General features: G+C 33.2%; 4 protein-coding genes across 4 annotated transcripts; 1 reads left to right on the top strand and 3 right to left on the bottom strand.

The window, feature by feature from the left end:
* Nucleotides 1-3,240: 3,240 nt before the first annotated feature.
* LOC120357948 (glucose dehydrogenase [FAD, quinone]-like) lies at nt 3,241-4,065 on the bottom strand. Its single transcript, XM_039450082.1, has one exon. It carries the CDS (start codon nt 4,063-4,065, stop codon nt 3,241-3,243), a length of 825 nt encoding a protein of 274 aa, XP_039306016.1.
* Nucleotides 4,066-10,615: 6,550 nt separating this feature from the next.
* LOC120357938 (glucose dehydrogenase [FAD, quinone]-like) lies at nt 10,616-11,440 on the bottom strand. The gene has a single exon (XM_039450011.1). The coding sequence runs from the start codon at nt 11,438-11,440 to the stop codon at nt 10,616-10,618; it is 825 nt and encodes a 274-aa protein (XP_039305945.1).
* Nucleotides 11,441-23,286: 11,846 nt separating this feature from the next.
* LOC113003216 (glucose dehydrogenase [FAD, quinone]-like) lies at nt 23,287-24,534 on the bottom strand. The gene is made up of 2 exons (XM_026131714.2): nt 23,722-24,534; nt 23,287-23,616 (listed from the first exon to the last, which is right to left on the bottom strand). Exons 1-2 carry the CDS (start codon nt 24,532-24,534, stop codon nt 23,464-23,466), a joined length of 966 nt encoding a protein of 321 aa, XP_025987499.2. The 3' UTR covers nt 23,287-23,463.
* Nucleotides 24,535-25,339: 805 nt separating this feature from the next.
* On the top strand, nt 25,340-26,311 carry LOC120358630 (choline dehydrogenase, mitochondrial-like). The gene is made up of 2 exons (XM_039453378.1): nt 25,340-25,452; nt 25,558-26,311. Exons 1-2 carry the CDS (start codon nt 25,360-25,362, stop codon nt 25,708-25,710), a joined length of 246 nt encoding a protein of 81 aa, XP_039309312.1. The 5' UTR covers nt 25,340-25,359; the 3' UTR covers nt 25,711-26,311.
* Nucleotides 26,312-26,517: the final 206 nt, after the last annotated feature.

Genomic DNA, 26,517 nt, shown 5'->3' with positions numbered 1-26,517 from the left:
CAGTGCGCACTAGTGCAGTCTAATGGAATTCGCTATTAGTTTTCAAAATATTAAATGGTTTTAACACTTTTGGAAGACCCTGCATATAATTTCAATTTTCGCACAACATTGGTGTATTACGCTATCCATAATGTAAAAAGAAAGGTGAACCGTTGCGCATAATGGCGGAAATCTATGAATCACAACCAACCAGAAATTGAACTTATTTGTGGAGCAAACCATTGCACTATTATACTCTGGTAACTATATTTAATTTTGGATATAATCTCTAAATTTGAATGACTAACGAGATCCCCACTACCTCCAACCCACTTCGCATCTATCGCAATAGTTCACCTCTTTTTTCCGCTATAATGATATTCTTCAAGAATGACATACTTGTGTTAAATTTTGCTTCCACCTCAATAAAATGCCAATCGTATTTTGATACGTTTAGAATAGCCAAATTAACAATGACTCGAATGTTTTAATCGTGGCTTTAGATTGACTGGCTGTATTATTTAACGCCTGCAGGAAGACAATATAAATCAACACTTAAAATAGTGCATAAAATTGGGGATGAGGTAGAAGAAAGAATAGATTTAAAACAGTAATAGTGTTTAAATTTTTTACACATTATTTAAGAATTCACACATTTACAATAAACATGGTAAATTCTAGGTGATAGAAAAGAAAAAGCTTGAACGACATTCAAAAACTGACCTAACCAAACTTGAAAATAAGGATAATAATATAGGTATTATTGTAAATTATAATTATGCAGCATACATTTGACGTATTTTTGTTTTATTTAATAAAATGTGTTGTATTAGATAAGAAGAAGAAAATAACATTCCTAGATCTATTATTAGAGGAAAATGCAAAAGACGACACTCTTATGACTGATAATGAGTTGAGAGCAAATGTTGACACGATTATGAGGGCGATAATATCCAAAATTAAAATTAAATTTTTCCAATTATCTTAATATAAAATTTTCTCTTATATCACTCAATAATGTATTTATACAATTGTAAAATAATATGAAAATAATAACAAGAACACGGCACAACTGCAGTAGCTGTATGTTGGACACTCTTTCTCTTGAGCAATAATCTCGATCACCAGGAAAAAGTTCACGAAGAACATGAAGAGGTTTTTAGAGATTTGGAGACCTCAACTACTGAAGAGCAGCTGAAGAACTCAAAGTATCTCAACAGAGTTATAGAAGAGACGCATCGAATATTTCCGAGTGTACCTGTAATCTCGAAAAAACTAATACAAGAAGTAAAATTAGGTAAGACATTTAACTTATTAGTTAAGAAAAAAATCTTAAAGAATTTGTTTTGTAAACATTTAAATTTGTTTGAAAATCAATTAAATGTAATAATCTTTTTGAAAGTAATCTTTTAAGGTTTGGCACTTATAAAACTTTGTAAATAATGTTCTTATTATTCTTTTTGTTAAAAAAATTAAAGTAATTCTTCTAAAAATACTCGTAGATAATCTTTCAGATTAACAATTATACTTGAATTATACTATTGCAAGATTGTAAAAGTAACATTATAATCTCACATAAAAGTTTAATTTTTAGACCACAAAAGCGATTATATCAATACAAAAAATAAATGTTTTTTATTATGTATCTCGTGTATTATTAATCGAGGCAAATGCAATCCATAGTTAAGTCACTTTTTTTATTTTAAGTGACCATATTATCCTTCCGAAAGATCATGAAGTCGTAGTGCCAATAATACTTGTACATCGAAACCCGTAAATCGAAATTTCTCGCAGGGTGCCAAAACGATAACTTCACCGTATTGGATCGTGTCCATTGTTCTTTCGCTTTCTACTTTCCATTTTCTGAGAATAGCAACCACTAAGATTTTCAGTTCAAGTTGAGCGCATTTCTGGCCTACACAGTTTCTCCGTCCAGAGCTGAACGAAATGTAGGCATACTGTTTTTTATTCTTTTTCTCTGGAAAGAAGCGATCTGGATAAAACTTTAATGGATCCGGCCAAATCTCCCAGTGGGAAGCTTTTCCGTGTGGGCTTGCCCACGTACAGCCAACCGACGAAAAGGCGAGATGATCCCGAAGGGCCCGTGAACTCGCTCGTCTATTACCAGAAAAGCGGGAGGGGTGGATGAGAATCCTCCGACCCGTGAGGAAGGACGCGGCGACTATCTCACTTGAATTAAAATGCGGGGGTGACGAAGAAATGAACAACCCGCAGGAACTACTGATCCGCATGGGTTGCGCCGAGCGGGTCCAGGAAATCATAAATAACGCACTACCTAGCGTAACGCAAGAAATAGTTAATTAGATTAGCAAAAAAAAAAATATTGAATAATTGTAGACTATTTTTATAATTTTTTGTACTTAACAGTATGCACATTATATACTTTTTTTTTTATATCGTAAAAAGGTCGAATCTATAAGTTACTGTTTCCTATAAGTTGGAGTCATTAAATTCACGATAATTATACGATTATGTCAACATTGCTAACAAGATACGTTGATTTTTATTTGTAAGCGCAATAGATTACCACAACCCTGAGTTAATCTTATATAAACGTGCCTTATTCTACATAAAACAATAAATAAGTAAATAAATAGAAATTTTTACTTAATAAACCACGTAAATACTATTGAGATAAGCTCAGGATAATAAAAATTTAAATAATTGACCACATGAGCGCAAGATAATCCTAGACATATAAACTCTTTAAATTTAAATAAAAGTTACGAATAAATGAATACCTAAATGAAATTATAAACATTGCTAGGATAATCTTGGGATCAAGGAAAATTAGATTATACCTATTATTGCAAATAAGTAATTGTAACACTAAGCGCTCCGATTAACGATTAAACAACTTATAATGTTCACTTTAGCTTATAAATTTAAATACATCATTATTAATATTGTAACTCCTTATTTTACATAATTGCTAAAGCAAAAGATAGACTTTTCTTTTGATAAATCAACAGTTCGTAAATCAACGTTCGTAACGTTTGATTTATCAAAAGAAAAGTCTATCTTTTGCTTTAATGAGAATAATCTTACCGGCATAACAATGAAACAATAATCCCACTAATCGAAATCGGAAAAATAAAGTTTAAATTAAAAATTATAACACATGAGGCTTTCTTCTCCTTATAATAAAGTTATTTCTTTAATTTTCCCTTTCAACATCTGAATGTTTTCAAAATCTCTTTTGAAGTAAATATTTTTACTTTAATTCATTCTTTTTTTTTTTTAAGTAAATACCTTTAATCTGGGGTCGACGACAGCAGTTGGGTCTCCACTAGGTCCCATTTTACAAGTGCCGCAAGGATGATAAAGCGTGGTAGTTATTATCATTATTACATATTCCCAATAAGTATCAGAATCATATTTGTACTTATTACATTCTGTACAAGTAATATTTATCAATTGAGAATCAAACGTCTGCATTGTTTTCGTTTGACCAAGGCGTATCGCAGTTCTAATACCTGCGATCATGGGTTTTACGTCGTCTGGGTCGTCGAAATAATTTGGCACAATTTCTGGTTTAACATTAACATCATTAGCTAATAACGTTGTTCTACCACGGCTTTTTGGTTTTAACAATATTACCAGAACGCTCCAACCGTAACAGTTTTGGTACTTGGACCATTGTTGAAATATTGCGTCTTTAAGATTAAGTAAAATTTTTGGAAGAAGAAAATCTTTTATTGTAACGGCGTTAAACAATAGTTCGATATCCGGTAAACCTTTATCTTTTTCTGATTGTTTTTTATTGATGAAACCAAGGGCCTCGCATCTGCCTGACATCGTTAATGGTCCCGTTTGTTTGTTTAAATATTCCGATACAAATGGATTTTTAAGAGGATTGAAAGTATCGTATAGCATTAAATTTAACGGTACGTTTATTGTCCACGTTAATCCAAAAAAGGCCGCATGATCCATAAGGTTCTCGCCGACTGGCGCATCTTTTACTACGTCTATGCCTAGTTTAGTAAGATGTTTTGCTGGTCTAATACCTGACAGCATCCACAATTGCGGTGATCCGATAGCACTTGCACACAGTTCATCAAGCATGGTAAAACTATAAGTGTACTTGCGAAAGAAAAGTGATTTTATGTATAAAATCACTTTTTATACATAAAATCACTTTAAAAGAAAGAGGAGTATCATTATATTTGAAGAAAGGATGGGGGGAGAGTAGATAGAGGAGAATAGCGAGGTTTAGACTGGGAAACAAGATGAAAAAAGGAAGATATTGAGGAAAAGAGTAGGAAAAGAAATGTAGATTATGCGGAGGAGAAAGGGAAACATGGGAACATGTTTGGGAAAGATGTAGAAACAGGGGGGAGGAGGAAGAAAGTTGGCAAGTGGCATGCTTCAGGATTTTAGGAGAGGAGGGGGAGGGAGAAGAATAAATGAAAGGGGTGAAGAAGGAGAGGAAAAGAAGAGGGAGGGAGAGGAAGAGAGGAAGGAGCGTGGAGAGAGAATGGGAAAAGAGGAATAGAAAGAGAAATGGAAAGAGAAACGGAAGCCACGGAGAGGAGAGAGAATGGAGACGGTTGGAAGTAAATGAGAGATTGAGGTGTGTGAACAGACAAGAATGAAGGACGAAGATTGTGAGGAGATTGGTGTGCGAGGTACAGAACTACGTGGAGATGCGATGCGTAGAAAGAGGAAGCAATAAGATATGTAGGGACGGAAGCGAAAAATTGCGAGAGAGTAAGAAGTGAGATATGGCAAAGGAAAATGCGTGAGATAACTGGCGTTGCGTGACTTGCGAGAGAGTGCGTGGAATAGAGCGGCGTGCGTTGCATTAGGTTAAGACAGAGATATTGTAAAAGTAGAATTGTATACCTAAACCCCGAGGGGAGAAATAAACTATAAAAGTTAAAGTTATGAAATATGTATTTTTTAGACAAATGCTGAACACATTGAAAGTAATAGTGATAAAAATAATTTACAACCGTCTGTTAATGACTTATTGACACATAGTATGTATACTCGTATATTTATCAAATTAACAGTTCTGCGTTTGAAATTACAAACGTGTTTCGGCACGCGTTCTTCGCGATGGAAAGAAGAAGCAGAAAGGCTAAGTATTATATTTCACTGTCACACTAAACTTTATTTATCTACAAGTATTTACAATATTCACGTATTAACACAGTGCGTTTATTGTTTCAGGTGCTAGGAGCAAGCGACTCCTTGACTCGCGTAAGGTATCGAAACACGTGCACAGTATGCGACTAAACTCGAGCAGGCACCTTTCGAGAAGCGAGCGGCCCGCGCAAATTCGGCGCTTATATAGTGTCGGTGCTTTTGGATCCCTCTAGAAACTTCGAGAAGCTTCTCGAATGCTCTCGCTCATCCGGAGTGGAAGTGAGCCTGCAAAGATGAGATGAATCCAGAAGCACAGACCGTTAAAAGCCTCGTTTTTTATTTAATTGGCTTCTCGCTCCTCGATCGCCTTGCGTAGGCGAATCGCGGGCTCCGAGTTCGATTTTACCGATGTAATTTGCTCACGCGCGCGAGATATCGACGCTCGCGGTCGATTCGAGCGCGTGTCGACACACATCGATTGTGTGTACCAGCCTCGCGCTCCGTATTTGCTGCTTGATTGAGCGCGAGACGGGCGCGATGTTTGAACGAGGCTTTCGGTGCCTCGTGACTTAGCCGAATTCCGAACAAAACGTGTCAAATATTATTTTCTTAGTATAAATAAGTTTCCTTATGCGCATTCGGTCTAATTGTAAGTAATTTTATTTTTTAATCATATTCATACATATATATTTTATAAATTTTAAACGACGATATAGTAAAAAGATAATGCGTGCTTTGGTTGTTTACAGTTATTGATGATCGAAACCGAATATTAGGTCAAATTTCTGCGCGAACATTGCAGTGAGAAGTTCGGAAAGGTCCGCTCTAGTGATATGCGTTCTCCATATGATTATTCTCTTTGATATATCATTATTTTTACATACTTAAATTCACGAAAGAGCAACAATATTCCGGCAAGTTTTGGTTGCTATGTTATCATGTTACGCAGTTTAAGAGATAACCATCAAGGTTGCATAAACAAGACTGGTGACATATCATCAGCACTCCCCTCTTCAATGCGAATTTATAAAAAGTGCGCATTTCCAGCTGATGACCAGTATACTCAATATTTTCAACAAAGTTGTACATGTGTGAGTAGTTAGAACTTGCATAAGCCTTTGAAGTACGCGTACGAATACGAATGGTGAGTGATATCTATTACTAAATTTGCGTGAAAGATTTTGGTCGTTGCGCGGCACTTTGACGCGCTAAATTTTTATTTAGCAAAATTTTCTAATTAAGAAAGCAGACCTTATTGTTGTATTTACAAGTAATAAATATTAAGTTTGAATATAACTTTATAAACGACGTAGTAAAGGTAACAAAAATATAAATTATTATTTTGCAGATGGGTATGAATTTACGTGTTCAAGGAAGAGTTCAAGCCGAATATATAACAGTAATACAGGAGTCAGTTCCAAAATTTTTATATTGCTATTGTTAATAAAACACTTAGTATTTTAATACTTAATAATGTTAAAAATCAATTTTAGCGGGTCTTCCGAAAGTATGAAAACCCTTTAATATTTCAGAAAATAAGCATTTTCGAAAGAATTGTTTCGAAAGAATTTCAGACAATAGTTGTAGGGTTTAAAAAGATCTATTTACTGATCTTATCATTTTGATTTTGGGTGGTATTGCCATGGTCAAATCAAGGTTACAATGATTACTTTAAACAAAGCGTTCTATTTTTTATTCCAAAATCTAATAACTGATGTCAATAACTTTTCGACACACTTATAATAAAGTTAGTACTCATTAAGTACTTACCGAGTTTGAGGCTTATAAGTATATAATGACTTTCAAGCTGCATAACTCGGAAAGTACAAAATAAAAATTAAATTTGTTATAATGTTTTGAAAAGCTCTTGACATCATCTATTTGATTCTAGAATTAAATTCTAAAAGTAAAAAATTCAATTTAAAAAAATGTATGTAATCTTCATTTGACCTTAGTAACGCTATACAAGATTAGAATGATAGGATCATAAATAGATTGTTTTAAATCCTGTAATTTTTATCTGAATCAATTCTTTTGAAATTGCTTATAGCGAATTTGGTTAGATGCACTAGTGAGCATTGGTGCACATTAAAACCGCCGTACACTAATTGATGAACGATATATATTAACATAAATATGTAAATAGATTAAATTGTGAAATACTTATTTGATATTTTATTATGCTACTTGGTAAAATATATATATTATTATTCAAGATATTTTATTTTTAAATGAGATTAGATCAGTGTACAGCGGCTTTAATATACATCAGTGCGCACTAGTGCAGTCTAATGGAATTCGCTATTAGTTTTCAAAATATTAAATGGTTTTAACACTTTTGGAAGACCCTGCATATAATTTCAATTTTCGCACAACATTGGTGTATTACGCTATCCATAATGTAAAAAGAAAGGTGAACCGTTGCGCATAATGGCGGAAATCTATGAATCACAACCAACCAGAAATTGAACTTATTTGTGGAGCAAACCATTGCACTATTATACTCTGGTAACTATATTTAATTTTGGATATAATCTCTAAATTTGAATGACTAACGAGATCCCCACTACCTCCAACCCACTTCGCATCTATCGCAATAGTTCACCTCTTTTTTCCGCTATAATGATATTCTTCAAGAATGACATACTTGTGTTAAATTTTGCTTCCACCTCAATAAAATGCCAATCGTATTTTGATACGTTTAGAATAGCCAAATTAACAATGACTCGAATGTTTTAATCGTGGCTTTAGATTGACTGGCTGTATTATTTAACGCCTGCAGGAAGACAATATAAATCAACACTTAAAATAGTGCATAAAATTGGGGATGAGGTAGAAGAAAGAATAGATTTAAAACAGTAATAGTGTTTAAATTTTTTACACATTATTTAAGAATTCACACATTTACAATAAACATGGTAAATTCTAGGTGATAGAAAAGAAAAAGCTTGAACGACATTCAAAAACTGACCTAACCAAACTTGAAAATAAGGATAATAATATAGGTATTATTGTAAATTATAATTATGCAGCATACATTTGACGTATTTTTGTTTTATTTAATAAAATGTGTTGTATTAGATAAGAAGAAGAAAATAACATTCCTAGATCTATTATTAGAGGAAAATGCAAAAGACGACACTCTTATGACTGATAATGAGTTGAGAGCAAATGTTGACACGATTATGAGGGCGATAATATCCAAAATTAAAATTAAATTTTTCCAATTATCTTAATATAAAATTTTCTCTTATATCACTCAATAATGTATTTATACAATTGTAAAATAATATGAAAATAATAACAAGAACACGGCACAACTGCAGTAGCTGTATGTTGGACACTCTTTCTCTTGAGCAATAATCTCGATCACCAGGAAAAAGTTCACGAAGAACATGAAGAGGTTTTTAGAGATTTGGAGACCTCAACTACTGAAGAGCAGCTGAAGAACTCAAAGTATCTCAACAGAGTTATAGAAGAGACGCATCGAATATTTCCGAGTGTACCTGTAATCTCGAAAAAACTAATACAAGAAGTAAAATTAGGTAAGACATTTAACTTACTAGTTAAGAAAAAAATCTTAAAGAATTTGTTTTGTAAACATTTAAATTTGTTTGAAAATCAATTAAATGTAATAATCTTTTTGAAAGTAATCTTTTAAGGTTTGGCACTTATAAAACTTTGTAAATAATGTTCTTATTATTCTTTTTGTTAAAAAAATTAAAGTAATTCTTCTAAAAATACTCGTAGATAATCTTTCAGATTAACAATTATACTTGAATTATACTATTGCAAGATTGTTAAAGTAACATTATAATCTCACATAAAAGTTTAATTTTTAGACCACAAAAGCGATTATATCAATACAAAAAATAAATGTTATTTATTATGTATCTCGTGTATTATTAATCGAGGCAAATGCAATCCATAGTTAATTCACTTTTTTTATTTTAAGTGACCATATTATCCTTCCGAAAGATCATGAAGTCGTAGTGCCAATAATACTTGTACATCGAAACCCGTAAATCGAAATTTCTCGCAGGGTGCCAAAACGATAACTTCACCGTATTGGATCGTGTCCATTGTTCTTTCGCTTTCTACTTTCCATTTTCTGAGAATAGCAACCACTAAGATTTTCAGTTCAAGTTGAGCGCATTTCTGGCCTACACAGTTTCTCCGTCCAGAGCTGAACGAAATGTAGGCATACTGTTTTTTATTCTTTTTCTCTGGAAAGAAGCGATCTGGATAAAACTTTAATGGATCCGGCCAAATCTCCCAGTGGGAAGCTTTTCCGTGTGGGCTTGCCCACGTACAGCCAACCGACGAAAAGGCGAGATGATCCCGAAGGGCCCGTGAACTCGCTCGTCTATTACCAGAAAAGCGGGAGGGGTGGATGAGAATCCTCCGACCCGTGAGGAAGGACGCGGCGACTATCTCACTTGAATTAAAATGCGGGGGTGACGAAGAAATGAACAACCCGCAGGAACTACTGATCCGCATGGGTTGCGCCGAGCGGGTCCAGGAAATCATAAATAACGCACTACCTAGCGTAACGCAAGAAATAGTTAATTAGATTAGCAAAAAAAAAATATTGAATAATTGTAGACTATTTTTATAAGTTTTTGTACTTAACAGTATGCACATTATATACTTTTTTTTTTTATATCGTAAAAAGGTCGAATCTATAAGTTACTGTTTCCTATAAGTTGGAGTCATTAAATTCACGATAATTATACGATTATGTCAACATTGCTAACAAGATACGTTGATTTTTATTTGTAAGCGCAATAGATTACCACAAACCTGAGTTAATCTTATATAAACGTGCCTTATTCTACATAAAACAATAAATAAGTAAATAAATAGAAATTTTTACTTAATAAACCACGTAAATACTATTGAGATAAGCTCAGGATAATAAAAATTTAAATAATTGACCACATGAGCGCAAGATAATCCTAGACATATAAACTCTTTAAATTTAAATAAAAGTTACGAATAAATGAATACATAAATGAAATTATAAACATTGCTAGGATAATCTTGGGATCAAGGAAAATTAGATTATACCTATTATTGCAAATAAGTAATTGTAACACTAAGCGCTCCGATTAACGATTAAACTACTTATAATGTTCACTTTAGCTTATAAATTTAAATACATCATTATTAATATTGTAACTCCTTATTTTACATAATTGCTAAAGCAAAAGATAGACTTTTCTTTTGATAAATCAACAGTTCGTAAATCAACGTTCGTAACGTTGATTTACGAACTGTTGATTTATCAAAAGAAAAGTCTATCTTTTGCTTTAATGAGAATAATCTTACCGGCATAACAATGAAACAATAATCCCACTAATCGAAATCGGAAAAATAAAGTTTAAATTAAAAATTATAACACATGAGGCTTTCTTCTCCTTATAATAAAGTTATTTCTTTAATTTTCCCTTTCAACATCTGAATGTTTTCAAAATCTCTTTTGAAATAAATATTTTTACTTTAATTCATTCTTTTTTTTTTTTTAAGTTAATACCTTTAATCTGGGGTCGACGACAGCAGTTGGGTCTCCACTAGGTCCCATTTTACAAGTGCCGCAAGGATGATAAAGCGTGGTAGTTATTATCATTATTACATATTCCCAATAAGTATCAGAATCATATTTGTACTTATTACATTCTGTACAAGTAATATTTATCAATTGAGAATCAAACGTCTGCATTGTTTTCGTTTGACCAAGGCGTATCGCAGTTCTAATACCTGCGATCATGGGTTTTACGTCGTCTGGGTCGTCGAAATAATTTGGCACAATTTCTGGTTTAACATTAACATCATTAGCTAATAACGTTGTTCTACCACGGCTTTTTGGTTTTAACAATATTACCAGAACGCTCCAACCGTAACAGTTTTGGTACTTGGACCATTGTTGAAATATTGCGTCTTTAAGATTAAGTAAAATTTTTGGAAGAAGAAAATCTTTTATTGTAACGGCGTTAAACAATAGTTCGATATCCGGTAAACCTTTATCTTTTTCTGATTGTTTTTTATTGATGAAACCAAGGGCCTCGCATCTGCCTGACATCGTTAATGGTCCCGTTTGTTTGTTTAAATATTCCGATACAAATGGATTTTTAAGAGGATTGAAAGCATCGTATAGCATTAAATTTAACGGTGCGTTTATTGTCCACGTTAATCCAAAAAAGGCCGCATGATCCATAAGGTTCTCGCCGACTGGCGCATCTTTTACTACGTCTATGCCTAGTTTAGTAAGATGTTTTGCTGGTCTAATACCTGACAGCATCCACAATTGCGGTGATCCGATAGCACTTGCACACAGTTCATCAAGCATGGTAAAACTATAAGTGTACTTGCGAAAAAAAGTGATTTTATACATAAAAAGTGATTTTATACATAAAAGGGGGAGACCCAACTGCTGTCGTCGACCCCAGATTAAAGGTATTTACTTAAAAAAAAAAAGAATGAATTAAAGTAAAAATATTTACTTCAAAAGAGATTTTGAAAACATTCATTTCTTTAATTTTCCCTTTCATGTTGAAAGGGAAAATTAAAGAAATAACTTTATTATAAGGAGAAGAAAGCCTCATGTGTTATAATTTTTAATTTAAACTTTATTTTTCCGATTTCGATTGGTGGGATTATTGTTTCATGCCGGTAAGATTATTCTCATTAAAGCGTTATGATTTACGAACTGTTGATTTATCAAAAGAAAAGTCTATCTTTTGCTTTAGCAATTATGTAAAATAAGGAGTTACAATGTTAATAATGATGTATTTAAATTTATAAGCTAAAGTGAACATTATAAGTTGTTTAATCGTTAATCGGAGCGCTTAGTGTTACAATTACTTATTTGCAATAATAGGTATAATCTAATTTTCCTTGATCCCAAGATTATCCTAGCAATGTTTATAATTTCATTTATGTATTCATTTATTCGTAACTTTTATTTAAATTTAAAGAGTTTATATGTCTAGGATTATCTTGCGCTCATGTGGTCAATTATTTAAATTTTTATTATCCTGAGCTTATCTCAATAGTATTTACGTGGTTTATTAAGTAAAAATTTCTATTTATTTACTTATTTATTGTTTTATGTAGAATAAGGCACGTTTATATAAGATTAACTCAGGGTTGTGGTAATCTATTGCGCTTACAAATAAAAATCAACGTATCTTGTTAGCAATGTTGACATAATCGTATAATTATCGTGAATTTAATGACTCTAACTTATAGGAAACAGTAACTTATAGGTTCGACCTTTTTACGATATAAAAAGAAGTATATAATGTGCATACTGTTAAGTACAAAAAATTATAAAAATAGTCTACATACTTCTACAATTATTCAATAATTTTTTTCTTTTGCTAATCTAATTAACTATTTCTTGCGTTACGCTAGGTAGTGCGCTATTTATGATTTCCTGGGCCCGCTCGGCGCAACCCATGCGGATCAGTAGTTCCTGCGGGTTGTTCATTTCTTCGTTACTCCCGCATTTTAATTCAAGTGAGATAGTCGCCGCGTCCTTCCTCACGGGTCGGAGGATTCTCATCCACCCCTCCCGCTTTTCTAGTAATAGACGAGCGAGTTCACGGGCCCTTCGGGATCATCTCGCCTTTTCGTCGGTTGGCTGTATGTGGGCAAGCCCACACGGAAAAGCTTCCCACTGGGAGGTTTGGCCGGATCCATTAAAGTTTGATCCAGATCGCTTCTTTCCAGAGAAAAAGAATAAAAAACAGTATGCCTACATTTCGTTCAGCTCTGGATGGAGAAACTGTGTAGGCCAGAAATGCGCTCAACTTGAACTGAAAATCTTAGTGGTTGCTATTCTCAGAAAATGGAAAGTAGAAAGCGAAAGAACAATGGACACGATCCAATACGGTGAAGTTATCGTTTTGGCACCCTGCGAGAAATTTCGATTTACGGGTTTCGATGTACAAGTATTATTGGCACTACGACTTCATGATCTTTCGGAAGGATAATATGGTCACTTAAAATAAAAAAAGTGAATTAACTATGGATTGCATTTGCCTCGATTAATAATACACGAGATACATAATAAAAAACTTTATTTTAAGGCTTGAATTATACTATTGCAAGATTGTTAAAGTAACATTATAATCTCACATAAAAGTTTAATTTTTAGATCACAAAAGCGATTATATCAATACAAAAAATAAAGTTTTTTATTATGTATCTCGTGTATTATTAATCGAGGCAAATGCAATCCATAGTTAATTCACTTTTTTTATTTTAAGTGACCATATTATCCTTCCGAAAGATCATGAAGTCGTAGGGCCAATAATACTTGTACATCGAAACCCGTAAATCGAAATTTCTCGCAGGGTGCCAAAACGATAACTTCACCGTATTGGATCGTGTCCATTGTTCTTTCGCTTTCTACTTTCCATTTTCTGAGAATAGCAACCACTAAGATTTTCAGTTCAAGTTGAGCGCATTTCTGGCCTACACAGTTTCTCCATCCAGAGCTGAACGAAATGTAGGCATACTGTTTTTTATTCTTTTTCTCTGGAAAGAAGCGATCTGGATCAAACTTTAATGGATCCGGCCAAACCTCCCAGTGGGATGCTTTTCCGTGTGGGCTTGCCCACATACAGCCAACCGACGAAAAGGCGAGATGATCCCGAAGGGCCCGTGAACTCGCTCGTCTATTACTAGAAAAGCGGGAGGGGTGGATGAGAATCCTCCGATCCGTGAGGAAGGACGCGGCGACTATCTCACTTGAATTAAAATGCGGGAGTAACGAAGAAATGAACAACCCGCAGGAACTACTGATCCGCATGGGTTGCGCCGAGCGGGCCCAGGAAATCATAAATAGCGCACTACCTAGCGTAACGCAAGAAATAGTTAATTAGATTAGCAAAAGAAAAAAATTATTGAATAATTGTAGAAGTATGTAGACTATTTTTATAATTTTTTGTACTTAACAGTATGCACATTATATACTTCTTTTTATATCGTAAAAAGGTCGAACCTATAAGTTACTGTTTCCTATAAGTTAGAGTCATTAAATTCACGATAATTATACGATTATGTCAACATTGCTAACAAGATACGTTGATTTTTATTTGTAAGCGCAATAGATTACCACAACCCTGAGTTAATCTTATATAAACGTGCCTTATTCTACATAAAACAATAAATAAGTAAATAAATAGAAATTTTTACTTAATAAACCACGTAAATACTATTGAGATAAGCTCAGGATAATAAAAATTTAAATAATTGACCACATGAGCGCAAGATAATCCTAGACATATAAACTCTTTAAATTTAAATAAAAGTTATGAATAAATGAATACATAATTGAAATTATAAACATTACTAGGATAATCTTGGGATCAAGGAAAATTAGATTATACCATTATTGCAAATAAGTAATTGTAACACTAAGCGCTCTAATTAGCGATTAAACAACTTGTAATATTCACTTTAGCTTATAAATTTAAATACATCATTATTAACATTGTAACTCCTTATTTTACATAATTGCTAAAGCAAAAGATAGACTTTTCTTTTGATAAATCAACAGTTCGTAAATCATAACGCTTTAATGAGAATAATCTTACCAGCATAAAACTATAATCTCACCAATCGAAATCGGAAAAATAAATTTTAAATTAAAAATTATAACATGATGAGGTTTTCTTCACCTTATAATAAAATTATTTCTTTAATTTTTCCCTTTCAACATCTGAATGTTTTCAAAATCTCAGCATACCGTTGCTCTCTCTTAAACTCCATGCGAGATAACAAAACTCGCAAGTCGATAAAATTAATTAGAATTATAAACTTGCCTTCCAGACCCCACCTGCGGCAATCCTTATTTTGCTTGCGCCAATTAACAAATCAATTCCGCACTCGTCACCCTTAGTTTAATCCTATAAAAAGGAAAACTTCCGACGATGTGCACACTAAAAAACTGATGCTAGGATGCATCGGAAAATTATCCGGATGCCTGTGAGCACTGGATAAAACCCTAGGGGAAGGGGGAGCCCATAGAGGCTTCACCCAAGTAACAGAAAAAGAAAAAAAGGGCAGGGGGGAAGGAAAGGAGAAAAGAAAAGTGAAAAAGAGCCCGAAGACATTCACGTATTACAATAGTCTCAGCACTTAAAGGAAAACCAGAGGGGTTAATATTGTTTCTAGAATAGGAGAAAGCCTCACGACCTATTGTCTAAATTAACATCAAACATGTGTGCATGCCGTGCTAATAGTTATGATTTATTGAGCTACCCACACGAATACGTTAGAATCTTAAGATAAAAAAAAGGAGTATAAAATAGTAAAAGGTATAAAAATAACAAAGTAAACATGTAAAAGAAAGACGAAGGAATCAAGGAAGAGGTTAAGGAGGTTGCCTAATTCCTTCCTCTTCCTCAAAAATTTTGAGCGACGTGCGAAAAGGAAAATCAATTCGTTAAATGTTGCAAATGTTGTGTTTTACACCAACAACATTTGTCTAACGCGGGGGGGTGTTACATCCGGAGGATTTCACGATTTCCCTTTTCGCATTCATTATATAAATTATGCGAAACAAGCTAAGGGATTGTCTGTAAAATTTACAATACTTATACCCGGAACTCCACGATTTCTCTTTTACAAATAATACTATCACCCGACTATTATAAGAAAAAAATCAAACATTGTTCTCGGAATATATATATATATATATATATATATATATATATATATATATATATATATATATATATATACAGTGGATCAAAAAAGTTTTGGCACACTCACTTTTTTAAAAATATCTTTATTTATTGAAATGATATATTAATACAAAATATGTATTTTCGTGTCTTCTAACATACAGAAATAGTGTATTTTTCCCGAACTCGAAATAATGTGTTTATAGAAAATAAAAAAAAGAAAAACAGAAATTTCTTACTCAAAAAAGTATTGGCACACTTATGATTCTAATATAAAGTCCATAGTTCTTTAGAATTGTTAGACAAAGCAAATTGTTAATATTTTGTGTGCAGGCCTTTGGCATTAATTACAGCTTGTAATCGATTTGGCATCGATTCCACAAGTTTTTGTGTTGTTTCCGGAGAAATTTTTGACCACTCTTCTAATAGTACCTTTTTTAAGTCATTCTTATTGCCTATTTTTCTTTTTCGAATTTGTAAGTCCAATATATGCCAAAGATTTTCTATCGGATTAACGTCTGGTGATTGAGATGGTGTAAAAAGCTGTTTGAGTACGTTTTGAAGAAGCCACTCTCGTGTTTTTTTGGCCGTGTGTTTTGAATCGTTATCTTGCTGAAACTGAAATGTTTCTTGTATGCCTAATTTAATTGCACTCTGTTGTAAATTATCTCGCAACACATCGATATACATTTGAGCATTCATAATTCCTTCGATAAATGCTAAATTTCCAACTCCATTGTACGACATACAACCCCAGACCATTACGTGTCCTCCACCATGTTTCACTGTCGGCTGAATATTCTGCTTTTCCAATTCGGTGTTTGGTCTCCTCCACACAAACTTCTTTCCATCGGATCCAAAAATGTTATACTTGCTCTCGTCAGAGAAAATAACATTCTTCCAAAACTCCATTGATTTATTAATATACGCTTTAGCAAAGCCAAGACGTTTTTGCCTATTTTTGTCGTTTATGAATGGCTTCTTTCTTGCTGTTCTGCCATAAATTTTAGCAGAACATTTCGTACAGTTTGAGCAGAAACTGTCTTTCCCGAAGATGTTTCGATATCGGCAGACAAACTCTGAGCACTCACAAATGGGTTTTTTACTACTTGTTTTATAATATTACGTCGCTCTCTTACTGTTAAGACCTTTGGCCGCCCTGATCGCGGTCTATTTTCCGTAGAATTAGTCTCTTCATACTTTTTTATTACATGTCTCACTGTCGAGAAACTTAACTTTAACGTTTTACCGATTTTTCGATAACTCTCACCGCGTTTACGCAGAAAAACAATTTGGTTTCGTACGAACGCAGACAATTCGCTTTTTTTAGCAGCCATGCTTTCTCTACTGAGCGTAAATCTAGACTGACTGCGTAAATCAAAAGAAGTGAGTTATATAAACAAAGTCTGTTTACATCTGTATCCTTACAATGTAAACAAAAGCGTGTAACTGCGAACTTTATATTAGAATCATAAGTGTGCCAATACTTTTTTGAGTAAGAAATTTCTGTTTTTCTTTTTTTATTTTCTATAAACACATTATTTCGAGTTCGGGAAAAATACACTATTTCTGTATGTTAGAAGACACGAAAATACATATTTTGTATTATAATATCATTTCAATAAATAAAGATATTTTTAAAAAAGTGAGTGTGCCAATACTTTTTTGATCCACTGTATATATATAATGGCCACATATTACATCCGGAGCAATAAATAGAAGCAAAAAAGGGAGAAATCGTGCGATGATAAAATTACAAGCAACGATGTTTATTTAATAATTCATATAGATGAACAAAGCCTGGACTCGAAAGAGAAAAAAATCCAAACGCTATAAAAGTCTGGCAACAATCAGAGATAAGATTGAGTCGCGACGCCGGAGGGAAACTATAAAACTATAAAATCAAAATTTACAACCCGGCTTTGTTTGTTCCAACCTATGTTTCATCACGAACGGAAAGATGATTCATATGGAAAGCGAGTCCCAAATAAACGGACGCGGCGATATAAAAAATCGGGACCGAACGTTCCAAGAAGAGAAACCGTAAGATAACGAATCCCTTAAGCGATTGGGTAATGCAACAGCTCGTCCCTTTTAGAGTTAAGAAAAATCGGGAGAAGATGGAAAATTAGCCAACGAGAGATCATCCGAGAAGATGATTGGTGGTGAGCGTTGGTGAACTACCCAACGAATAAGCTCAAAATTTCGACAACAAGGAATCTCCAAGAAAAGGGAAAAAGCTCAAAAGGCTTTACCCAACCAAATCCTCATCTCACCCACTAAACTAATCTCACGCCCTTTTCCTAAGCCCTATAAAATACGCAGCTTCGAACGTCTCGGGCATTCAAAATTCCAACTTGGCACTCACATCCACGTTGCAAGTATCGAAGCTGTGCGCGTTATTTTTAAAATCATTTTGAACTTAGAATCTGTGCGCGAGACGCAGACTGTCTAGTTTCAAGATCGTTCTCCATAAACAATCTCCAAAAATCAGAAAACGCGTCATCTCTCTGCTACCATAAGTAAGTTTTTTTCTTTTTCTCTTTTTCGGTTTTACTTCAATTTTCCATTCAACTCGCCAGGAATCAATCGCTAATGAGCAATCACAGCCGTTCATGTCCCAGCTCCTTGTTCCCAATATTATTATTTTTATTTCGGATTAATACAGCAATTCTCATTTTAGACAATTCGCGACTTTCCCTCTAAATATTTCTTAAATCTCTATGTAAATGTAAATGTTCTACTTCCATTCTTAAATCTTAGGTTTTGATTCGATTCAATAGTTAAAATGTGAATCTCAACGCATAATTACGATTTCCATAACCGAAATTAATTAATTCCATCTCCTCCTGTGTATATAATAATGCGGATAGCTTAAATTTTCAAAAATTAATACCTATGTTAATTCAATATATATATATATATATATATATATATATATATATATATAGTTTCTAGATCAATTATTTAAAATGCACCGTTTAGCTTTTTCAATTAAAATAGGTAATTTACACTAACATTAATTCTTAATTATTTGTATCCTTGATTATTAATCATGTTCCATCTTGTAAATCTCAATGTTTTCAACCCTCAAAAATAATGTTAATTTCATATTAAACAATGTACTTAAATTTTAATCTTGGGAATAATCATTACCTAATCGTTTTATATTTTAAATAAACTAACTGATTACGTACTCCTGTTCTAGTTGATAATGATCACCTTGTTATACTGTTTTCCTTTTTTTTTCTATTAAATAACAATAACCGATTATGTATTTATTTGCTAATTCTTTTGCACAACTTTATAGAAACCTTATGTATCTAAATTTCAAGTATCAGAATATATGTTAAATTCTAGTTAAAAAGAAGCTTCAATGTAAAATTTTATTTCATCAACCCATCTCGTACTCACACACTAACCTCCCGACTCGAAAAGATTGCACTCGGTCCGATCCCGAGTTATAGAGATTGAATTCTCTGACTCAAATTAGGACCAACGATCGCACGATTCTGAAAAGGCGTTAAAGCGTGTCATTACACGTTGACGCATAATTTCGGAATCATCAAAAGTGCGTTCGGCTCGTGCCGCACATCCCACTAGTGCGGTCACGAGAATAAAAGAGTTTTTGTTGCATCCTTCCCTGCCTTCCTCAAGTCCCAGGCATCTTTTGAGAGATAGCCTTTCTTTTCCTTAAGGCTGGATGTAACAATATTAATGTGATCCAAGAAGTTATGTGATCTTACTTTTGTTAAAATTTATATTTTTTCTTATATTTCCGGTGCGTCTTATGGATCAAAATGTAACGAGCTATGGACTCAAAAAGATACGTAGTGAGTTAGGTTAAAAGAATTATTTACCGTAGAACACGGTGACTTTGGTACGTGAGATCACCATAGTACAGTAACACCTTTTAATTTAAAATTTTATACTCATATTTTCTATTGTCACAAAAAATCGTGATCTAAATTTAACAAAGCAAATTTCTTCGTTTCAGTAGTTAATATTACCCCTCTCTGAAATTTTATAGTTTAAAAAGTGTTGTATCAAAGTCATCTGTTTTATAATTAAGGCATTTTGATCACATTGTATACCTTCCATTGCAGAATGTATATATTGTAATTCTTTGAAGGGTATTGTTTAACGTTTCTGACGAAAGTCGAAAAGACGTTATCAAATCATGAAGATATTTTTTACATATATTTGAACGTCTTTGAAATCTGTCATCTTTCAGATTTTTATATATGTCTGGAATGTAGTACTCAAGTGGTACTATTTTTTAATCCAACCTAAATGTATTTTTTCCAAAAAATGTATGAAATCTTTAAATTGCGCCAATTATAAAGAGAATATATTGCTGTTTGAAATAACTGTTGTGCTACTTTTAACGAATAAAACGCAAGTGCTAGTATATTTATTTTTTAAGTAAAACCCAAGTAGCGGTATCTTTAATTCCTTTTTCAATAAAATTCAAGTGATACTGTCTGTGTATTTTTATTAAAACATTTTTCTGTTCTAACCTAAGTGGCTGTACTTAATTTAAAAAAGTTTCAATGAAATATGTTAATTTAACATTTAATCTCAAAGAATTAAACAGAAATGAGAACGTTTTATTAAAATAAAAAATGTTTAAACTACAAAAAATTGGCGCTGCTAAATGTCTAACTATAATCTAAATAAAATGTTGTAAAACAGCAGCGCCAATTTTTTGTAGTTTAAAAATTTTTTATTTTAATAAAACATTCTTATTTCTGTTTAATTTTTTGAGATTAAATGTTAAATTAACATATTTCATTGAAACTTTTTTAAATTAAGTACATCCACTTAGGTTAGAACAGAAAAATGTTTCAATAAAAATACACAGACAGTATCACTTGAATTTTATTTAAAAAGGAATTAAAGATACCGCTACTTGGGTTTTGCTTAAAAAATAAATATACTATCACTTGCATTTTATTCGTTAAAAGTAGCACAACAGTTATTTCAAACAGCAATATATTCTCTTTATAATTGGCGCAATTTAAAGATTTCATACATTTTTTTGGAAAAAATACATTTAGGTTGGATTAAAAAATAGTACCACTTGAGTACTACATTCCAGACATATATAAAAATCTGAAAGATGACAGATTTCAAAGACGTTCAAATATATGTAAAAAATATCTTCATGATTTGATAACGTCTTTTCGACTTTCGTCAGAAACGTTAAACAATACCCTTCAAAGAATTACAATATATACATTCTGCAATGGAAGGTATACAATGTGATCAAAATGCCTTAATTATAAAACAGATGACTTTGATACAACACTTTTTAAACTTTAAAATTTCAGAGAGGGGTAATATTAACTACTGAAACAAAGAAAATTGCTTTGTAAAGTTTAGATCACAATTTTTTGTGACAATAGAAAATATGAGTATAAAATTTTAAATTAAAAGGTGTTACTGTACTATGGTGATCTCACGTACCAAAGTCACCGTGTTCTACGGTAAATAGTTCTTTTAACCTAACTCACTACGTATCTTTTTAAGCCTATAGCTCGTTACATTTTGGTCCATAAGACGCACCGGAAATATAAGAAAAAATATAAATTTTAACAAAAGTAAGATCACATAACTTCTTGGATCACATTAACATAAACATTAAAAATTAGATATCACATACCTTTCTTTCGCATTATGAATTACAGTTTTAATTACCAAATGTCAGTAAGCGACCATTAAACAAATGCGTACTGTTATAATTTCTTATGCAGTTTGAAAAGCCGCATTTTATGAAAGTAGGGCCAATTTCACACGAGTATGTTTTTTTCGCATTATTAATTACAATTTTAATTACCAATAATCAAGAATGGACCAAACGTCAGTAAGCAACAGCCAAACCAATGCTTACTATTATAATTTTTTATACAGTCTGAAAACCGAATTATATGAAGGCGGAGCTAACTTCACGCGCGAGTTTGTCCTTTTTTGGTACTATTAATTACAGCTTTAATTACCAATCATCAAAAATGGATTACCAAACGTCAGTAAGTGACCACCAAACGAATGCTTACTGTTATCATTTCTTATGCAGTCTGGAAAGCCGAATTTTATAAAAGGGGGGGCCAACTTCACGCGAGTATGTTTTTTTTGTATTATTAATTAAAATTTCGACTACCAATCGTCGGAAATGGACTACCAAACACCACCAAAAGACCACCAATCAAATAGTAATGATCGTTACTAAATTTTTAATAGTTTGAGGGGGGGGGGGCCAACTTCACGCAGCTCCAAACGAGTTCTTATTAGATTTAATCGATAGTTTGAGTTTTATATGACAAAAGTGTCATTGATTTTTTCAATGTACAAATTATGATAAAGATAATTATGCTTTTTAAATAAAGATAAAAGAAGTCATAATGCAAAATCTAATTTGACAAATTCTTTATTAAAAAACGCCATCATCGCCGTTACTTTTATGTTTTTTTTTTCTAATACATGTCTAAACATACATTTGTCACTTTCTAAAAAATTTTGTAACAATTTCAACGTGCGACGCTTACAACAGCGCTCTATGAAACTGTCTGATAAGACTTTGACGGATTTTTAATATATGTCTTACAAAAGATATTTTTCTGTCTATTGAAATCAAAATATTTTGTTTCGTTTTTAGATAAAATTAATATTTTTATATTTATTTATTAATATTTTTATTTTGCAACGGAATTGTGCCGTTAGTGGACCATAATATCGAAATTCATGCAACGACATTGTATTTTTGGCGGATCTAAAATGTTATGGCATGATAAAACATGTATCTATTGTGACGGGATGGAAAGTCCACGTCGATACTTAATATTTTTTGCTAAAACTATTGAAAATAATTAATTATTGAACAATTTTTTTATTAACATTTATAGTAAAATTTTAATAGTATATTTTCAAAAATATGTTTTGCTAACAAAACAGGTACAACAATGTGTGATACAAAATCAATACATGTTACATTCACAAACATAAATACATAATTATTATATTTTTAATCTTTTGTTTGATTAATATATAGTTCTTATATTGCCATATTAATTAGTATACTCTATTATCTTAAATTAGCATCCTCTATTTTGATCAATAAACGTGAATTATTTATAAAAATCATTTATTCTTAATGAAATGATTAATAAAATTTCAAAGAAGGCTATTATTTTACATGTATAAATGTCATTTATTTTATAAAAAGTAGATAAGTGTTAAAAGTTCAAAATTAATTTTTAGATATATTTATTTTTTATATACATTGTTACCAGATTGAGATCTGGGAGACCGCCGCTAAATTTTTTTATTACAGTGTTCGAGATAATTATGAAATTATGAAGTAAATATAATAAGACAGCAAAAGAATCAATTCAATTGCAAGTTTAATTAGATTTTAAAATTTCCTTTCTTACGTATTTTAATTTAAGTTGTTTTCATGTGACTGTATGTGGTTTTTCTTTAACAGCCTTTATCATTCATTCCGAAAGCTATTTAAGACAATAAACACATATTTGTATTATTATATTACATGTATTTTAAGATTTTATTAATCTTTAAATTTTTTAATTTGAATCAATAACAGCAGAATTAATATTTTTTTGTTTGAATATTTATCTTTCACACACACATACGCGCATAGTTATTTCATGAAAGTATATTATGTTCGTGATTTCACCAAGTAATTCCATTCTTCTTTAATCATATCTGCTGCTTTTTTGGCAATCATATATACAGGTATATTTGTGTGGCCCGATATAATTTTGGGCATAATAGATGCATCTACCACTCGTAAACCTTGAACACCGATTACCTGCAAAACATTGCACATAAATTTATAAAAACACGTTGCGCTACTCACGATATATTTCGTAAATATTTTTACTTTAATTCATTCTTTTTTTTTTTAAGTAAATACCTTTAATCTGGGGTCGACGACAGCAGTTGGGTCTCCACTAGGTCCCATTTTACAAGTGCCGCAAGGATGATAAAGCGTGGTAGTTATTATCATTATTACACATTCCCAATAAGTATCAGAATCATATTTGTACTTATTACATTCTGTACAAGTAATATTTATCAATTGAGAATCAAACGTCTGCATTGTTTTCGTTTGACCAAGGCGTATCGCAGTTCTAATACCTGCGATCATGGGTTTTACGTCGTCTGGGTCGTCGAAATAATTTGGCACAATTTCTGGTTTAACATTAACATCATTAGCTAATAACGTTGTTCTACCACGGCTTTTTGGTTTTAACAATATTACCAGAACGCTCCAACCGTAACAGTTTTGGTACTTGGACCATTGTTGAAATATTGCGTCTTTAAGATTAAGTAAAATTTTTGGAAGAAGAAAATCTTTTATTGTAACGGCGTTAAACAATAGTTCGATATCCGGTAAACCTTTATCTTTTTCTGATTGTTTTTTATTGATGAAACCAAGGGCCTCGCATCTGCCTGACATCGTTAATGGTCCCGTTTGTTTGTTTAAATATTCCGATACAAATGGATTTTTAAGAGGATTGAAAGCATCGTATAGCATTAAATTTAACGGTGCGTTTATTGTCCACGTTAATCCAAAAAAGGCCGCATGATCCATAAGGTTCTCGCCGACTGGCGCATCTTTTACTACGTCTATGCCTAGTTTAGTAAGATGTTTTGCTGGTCTAATACCTGACAGCATCCACAATTGCGGTGATCCGATAGCACTTGCACACAGTTCATCAAGCATGGTAAAACTATAAGTGTACTTGCGAAAAAAAAGTGATTTTATACATAAAAAGTGATTTTATACATAAAATCACTTTTCTTTCGCAAGTACACTTATAGTTTTACCATGCTTGATGAACTGTGTGCAAGTGCTATCGGATCACCGCAATTGTGGATGCTGTCAGGTATTAGACCAGCAAAACATCTTACTAAACTAGGCATAGACGTAGTAAAAGATGCGCCAGTCGGCGAGAACCTTATGGATCATGCGGCCTTTTTTGGATTAACGTGGACAATAAACGCACCGTTAAATTTAATGCTATACGATGCTTTCAATCCTCTTAAAAATCCATTTGTATCGGAATATTTAAACAAACAAACGGGACCATTAACGATGTCAGGCAGATGCGAGGCCCTTGGTTTCATCAATAAAAAACAATCAGAAAAAGATAAAGGTTTACCGGATATCGAACTATTGTTTAACGCCGTTACAATAAAAGATTTTCTTCTTCCAAAAATTTTACTTAATCTTAAAGACGCAATATTTCAACAATGGTCCAAGTACCAAAACTGTTACGGTTGGAGCGTTCTGGTAATATTGTTAAAACCAAAAAGCCGTGGTAGAACAACGTTATTAGCTAATGATGTTAATGTTAAACCAGAAATTGTGCCAAATTATTTCGACGACCCAGACGACGTAAAACCCATGATCGCAGGTATTAGAACTGCGATACGCCTTGGTCAAACGAAAACAATGCAGACGTTTGATTCTCAATTGATAAATATTACTTGTACAGAATGTAATAAGTACAAATATGATTCTGATACTCATTGGGAATGTGTAATAATGATAATAACTACCACGCTTTATCATCCTTGCGGCACTTGTAAAATGGGACCTAGTGGAGACCCAACTGCTGTCGTCGACCCCAGATTAAAGGTATTTACTTAAAAAAAAAAAGAATGAATTAAAGTAAAAATATTTACGAAATATATCGTGAGTAGCGCAACGTGTTTTTATAAATTTATGTGCAATGTTTTGCAGGTAATCGGTGTTCAAGGTTTACGAGTGGTAGATGCATCTATTATGCCCAAAATTATATCGGGCCACACAAATATACCTGTATATATGATTGCCAAAAAAGCAGCAGATATGATTAAAGAAGAATGGAATTACTTGGTGAAATCACGAACATAATATACTTTCATGAAATAACTATGCGCGTATGTGTGTGTGAAAGATAAATATTCAAACAAAAAAATATTAATTCTGCTGTTATTGATTCAAATTAAAAAATTTAAAGATTAATAAAATCGTAAAATACATGTGATATAATAATACAAAAGTAGTAAGTCTATGACAGTTCTAATCTGGGAGCAATGAGGGCGGTGAGTGGCGAGGGGGGAATGTTGGCGCGGGGGTACCTGCGGTATATACCGCGGAGCGGGTGATGATCCGCATGGTCTGACATGGGTGGTGACCCGCGAGACCTAGCTTGGGAGGTGATGGTCAGCCCGCTGAACTGACCCGCGCGTGGGAGTCAGCCTGCGGTCCTACCCGGGAGGGGGATAATGATACATGGAGTGGGTGGTGATCCTCAAGATGCTGTGGGTGGTGACACCCACTGATCAAGAGGTGGGATTGAAAGGTGGTGGTAAGCCGCGCGACAGAGCGGTATGTACCGCCGAGGATGATGTTGGGGAGAGAAGGGAAGCCCGCAATTAGAACCATCTCGTATGTAAAATACCGCGATATCCGCGGCGGTTTTTCGCAGCGTTTTCCGCGGCGATTTCCACGGCGATTTCCGCGGCGGTTTTCCGCGGCGATTTTCGCGGCGGTTTTCGCGGCGTTTTCCGCGGCGATTTCCGCGGGGCCCACCGCCGCTCGCACGCAATTTTCGCGGGGCCCGCCGCCGCCGCCCACCGCCCGCGCCCGCCGCCCGCGACCGCTTCCGCCAGCACGCGAAATCGGCGGACAGAAAACAAAAATTTCTTTAAAAAAGAA

This window comes from Solenopsis invicta, chromosome 1 (assembly GCF_016802725.1).
Source record: "Solenopsis invicta isolate M01_SB chromosome 1, UNIL_Sinv_3.0, whole genome shotgun sequence".
NCBI lineage: Eukaryota > Metazoa > Arthropoda > Insecta > Hymenoptera > Formicidae > Solenopsis > Solenopsis invicta.
The sequence above is the reverse complement of the archived record's forward strand: the minus strand, read 5'-3'. Positions and strand labels throughout refer to the sequence as shown.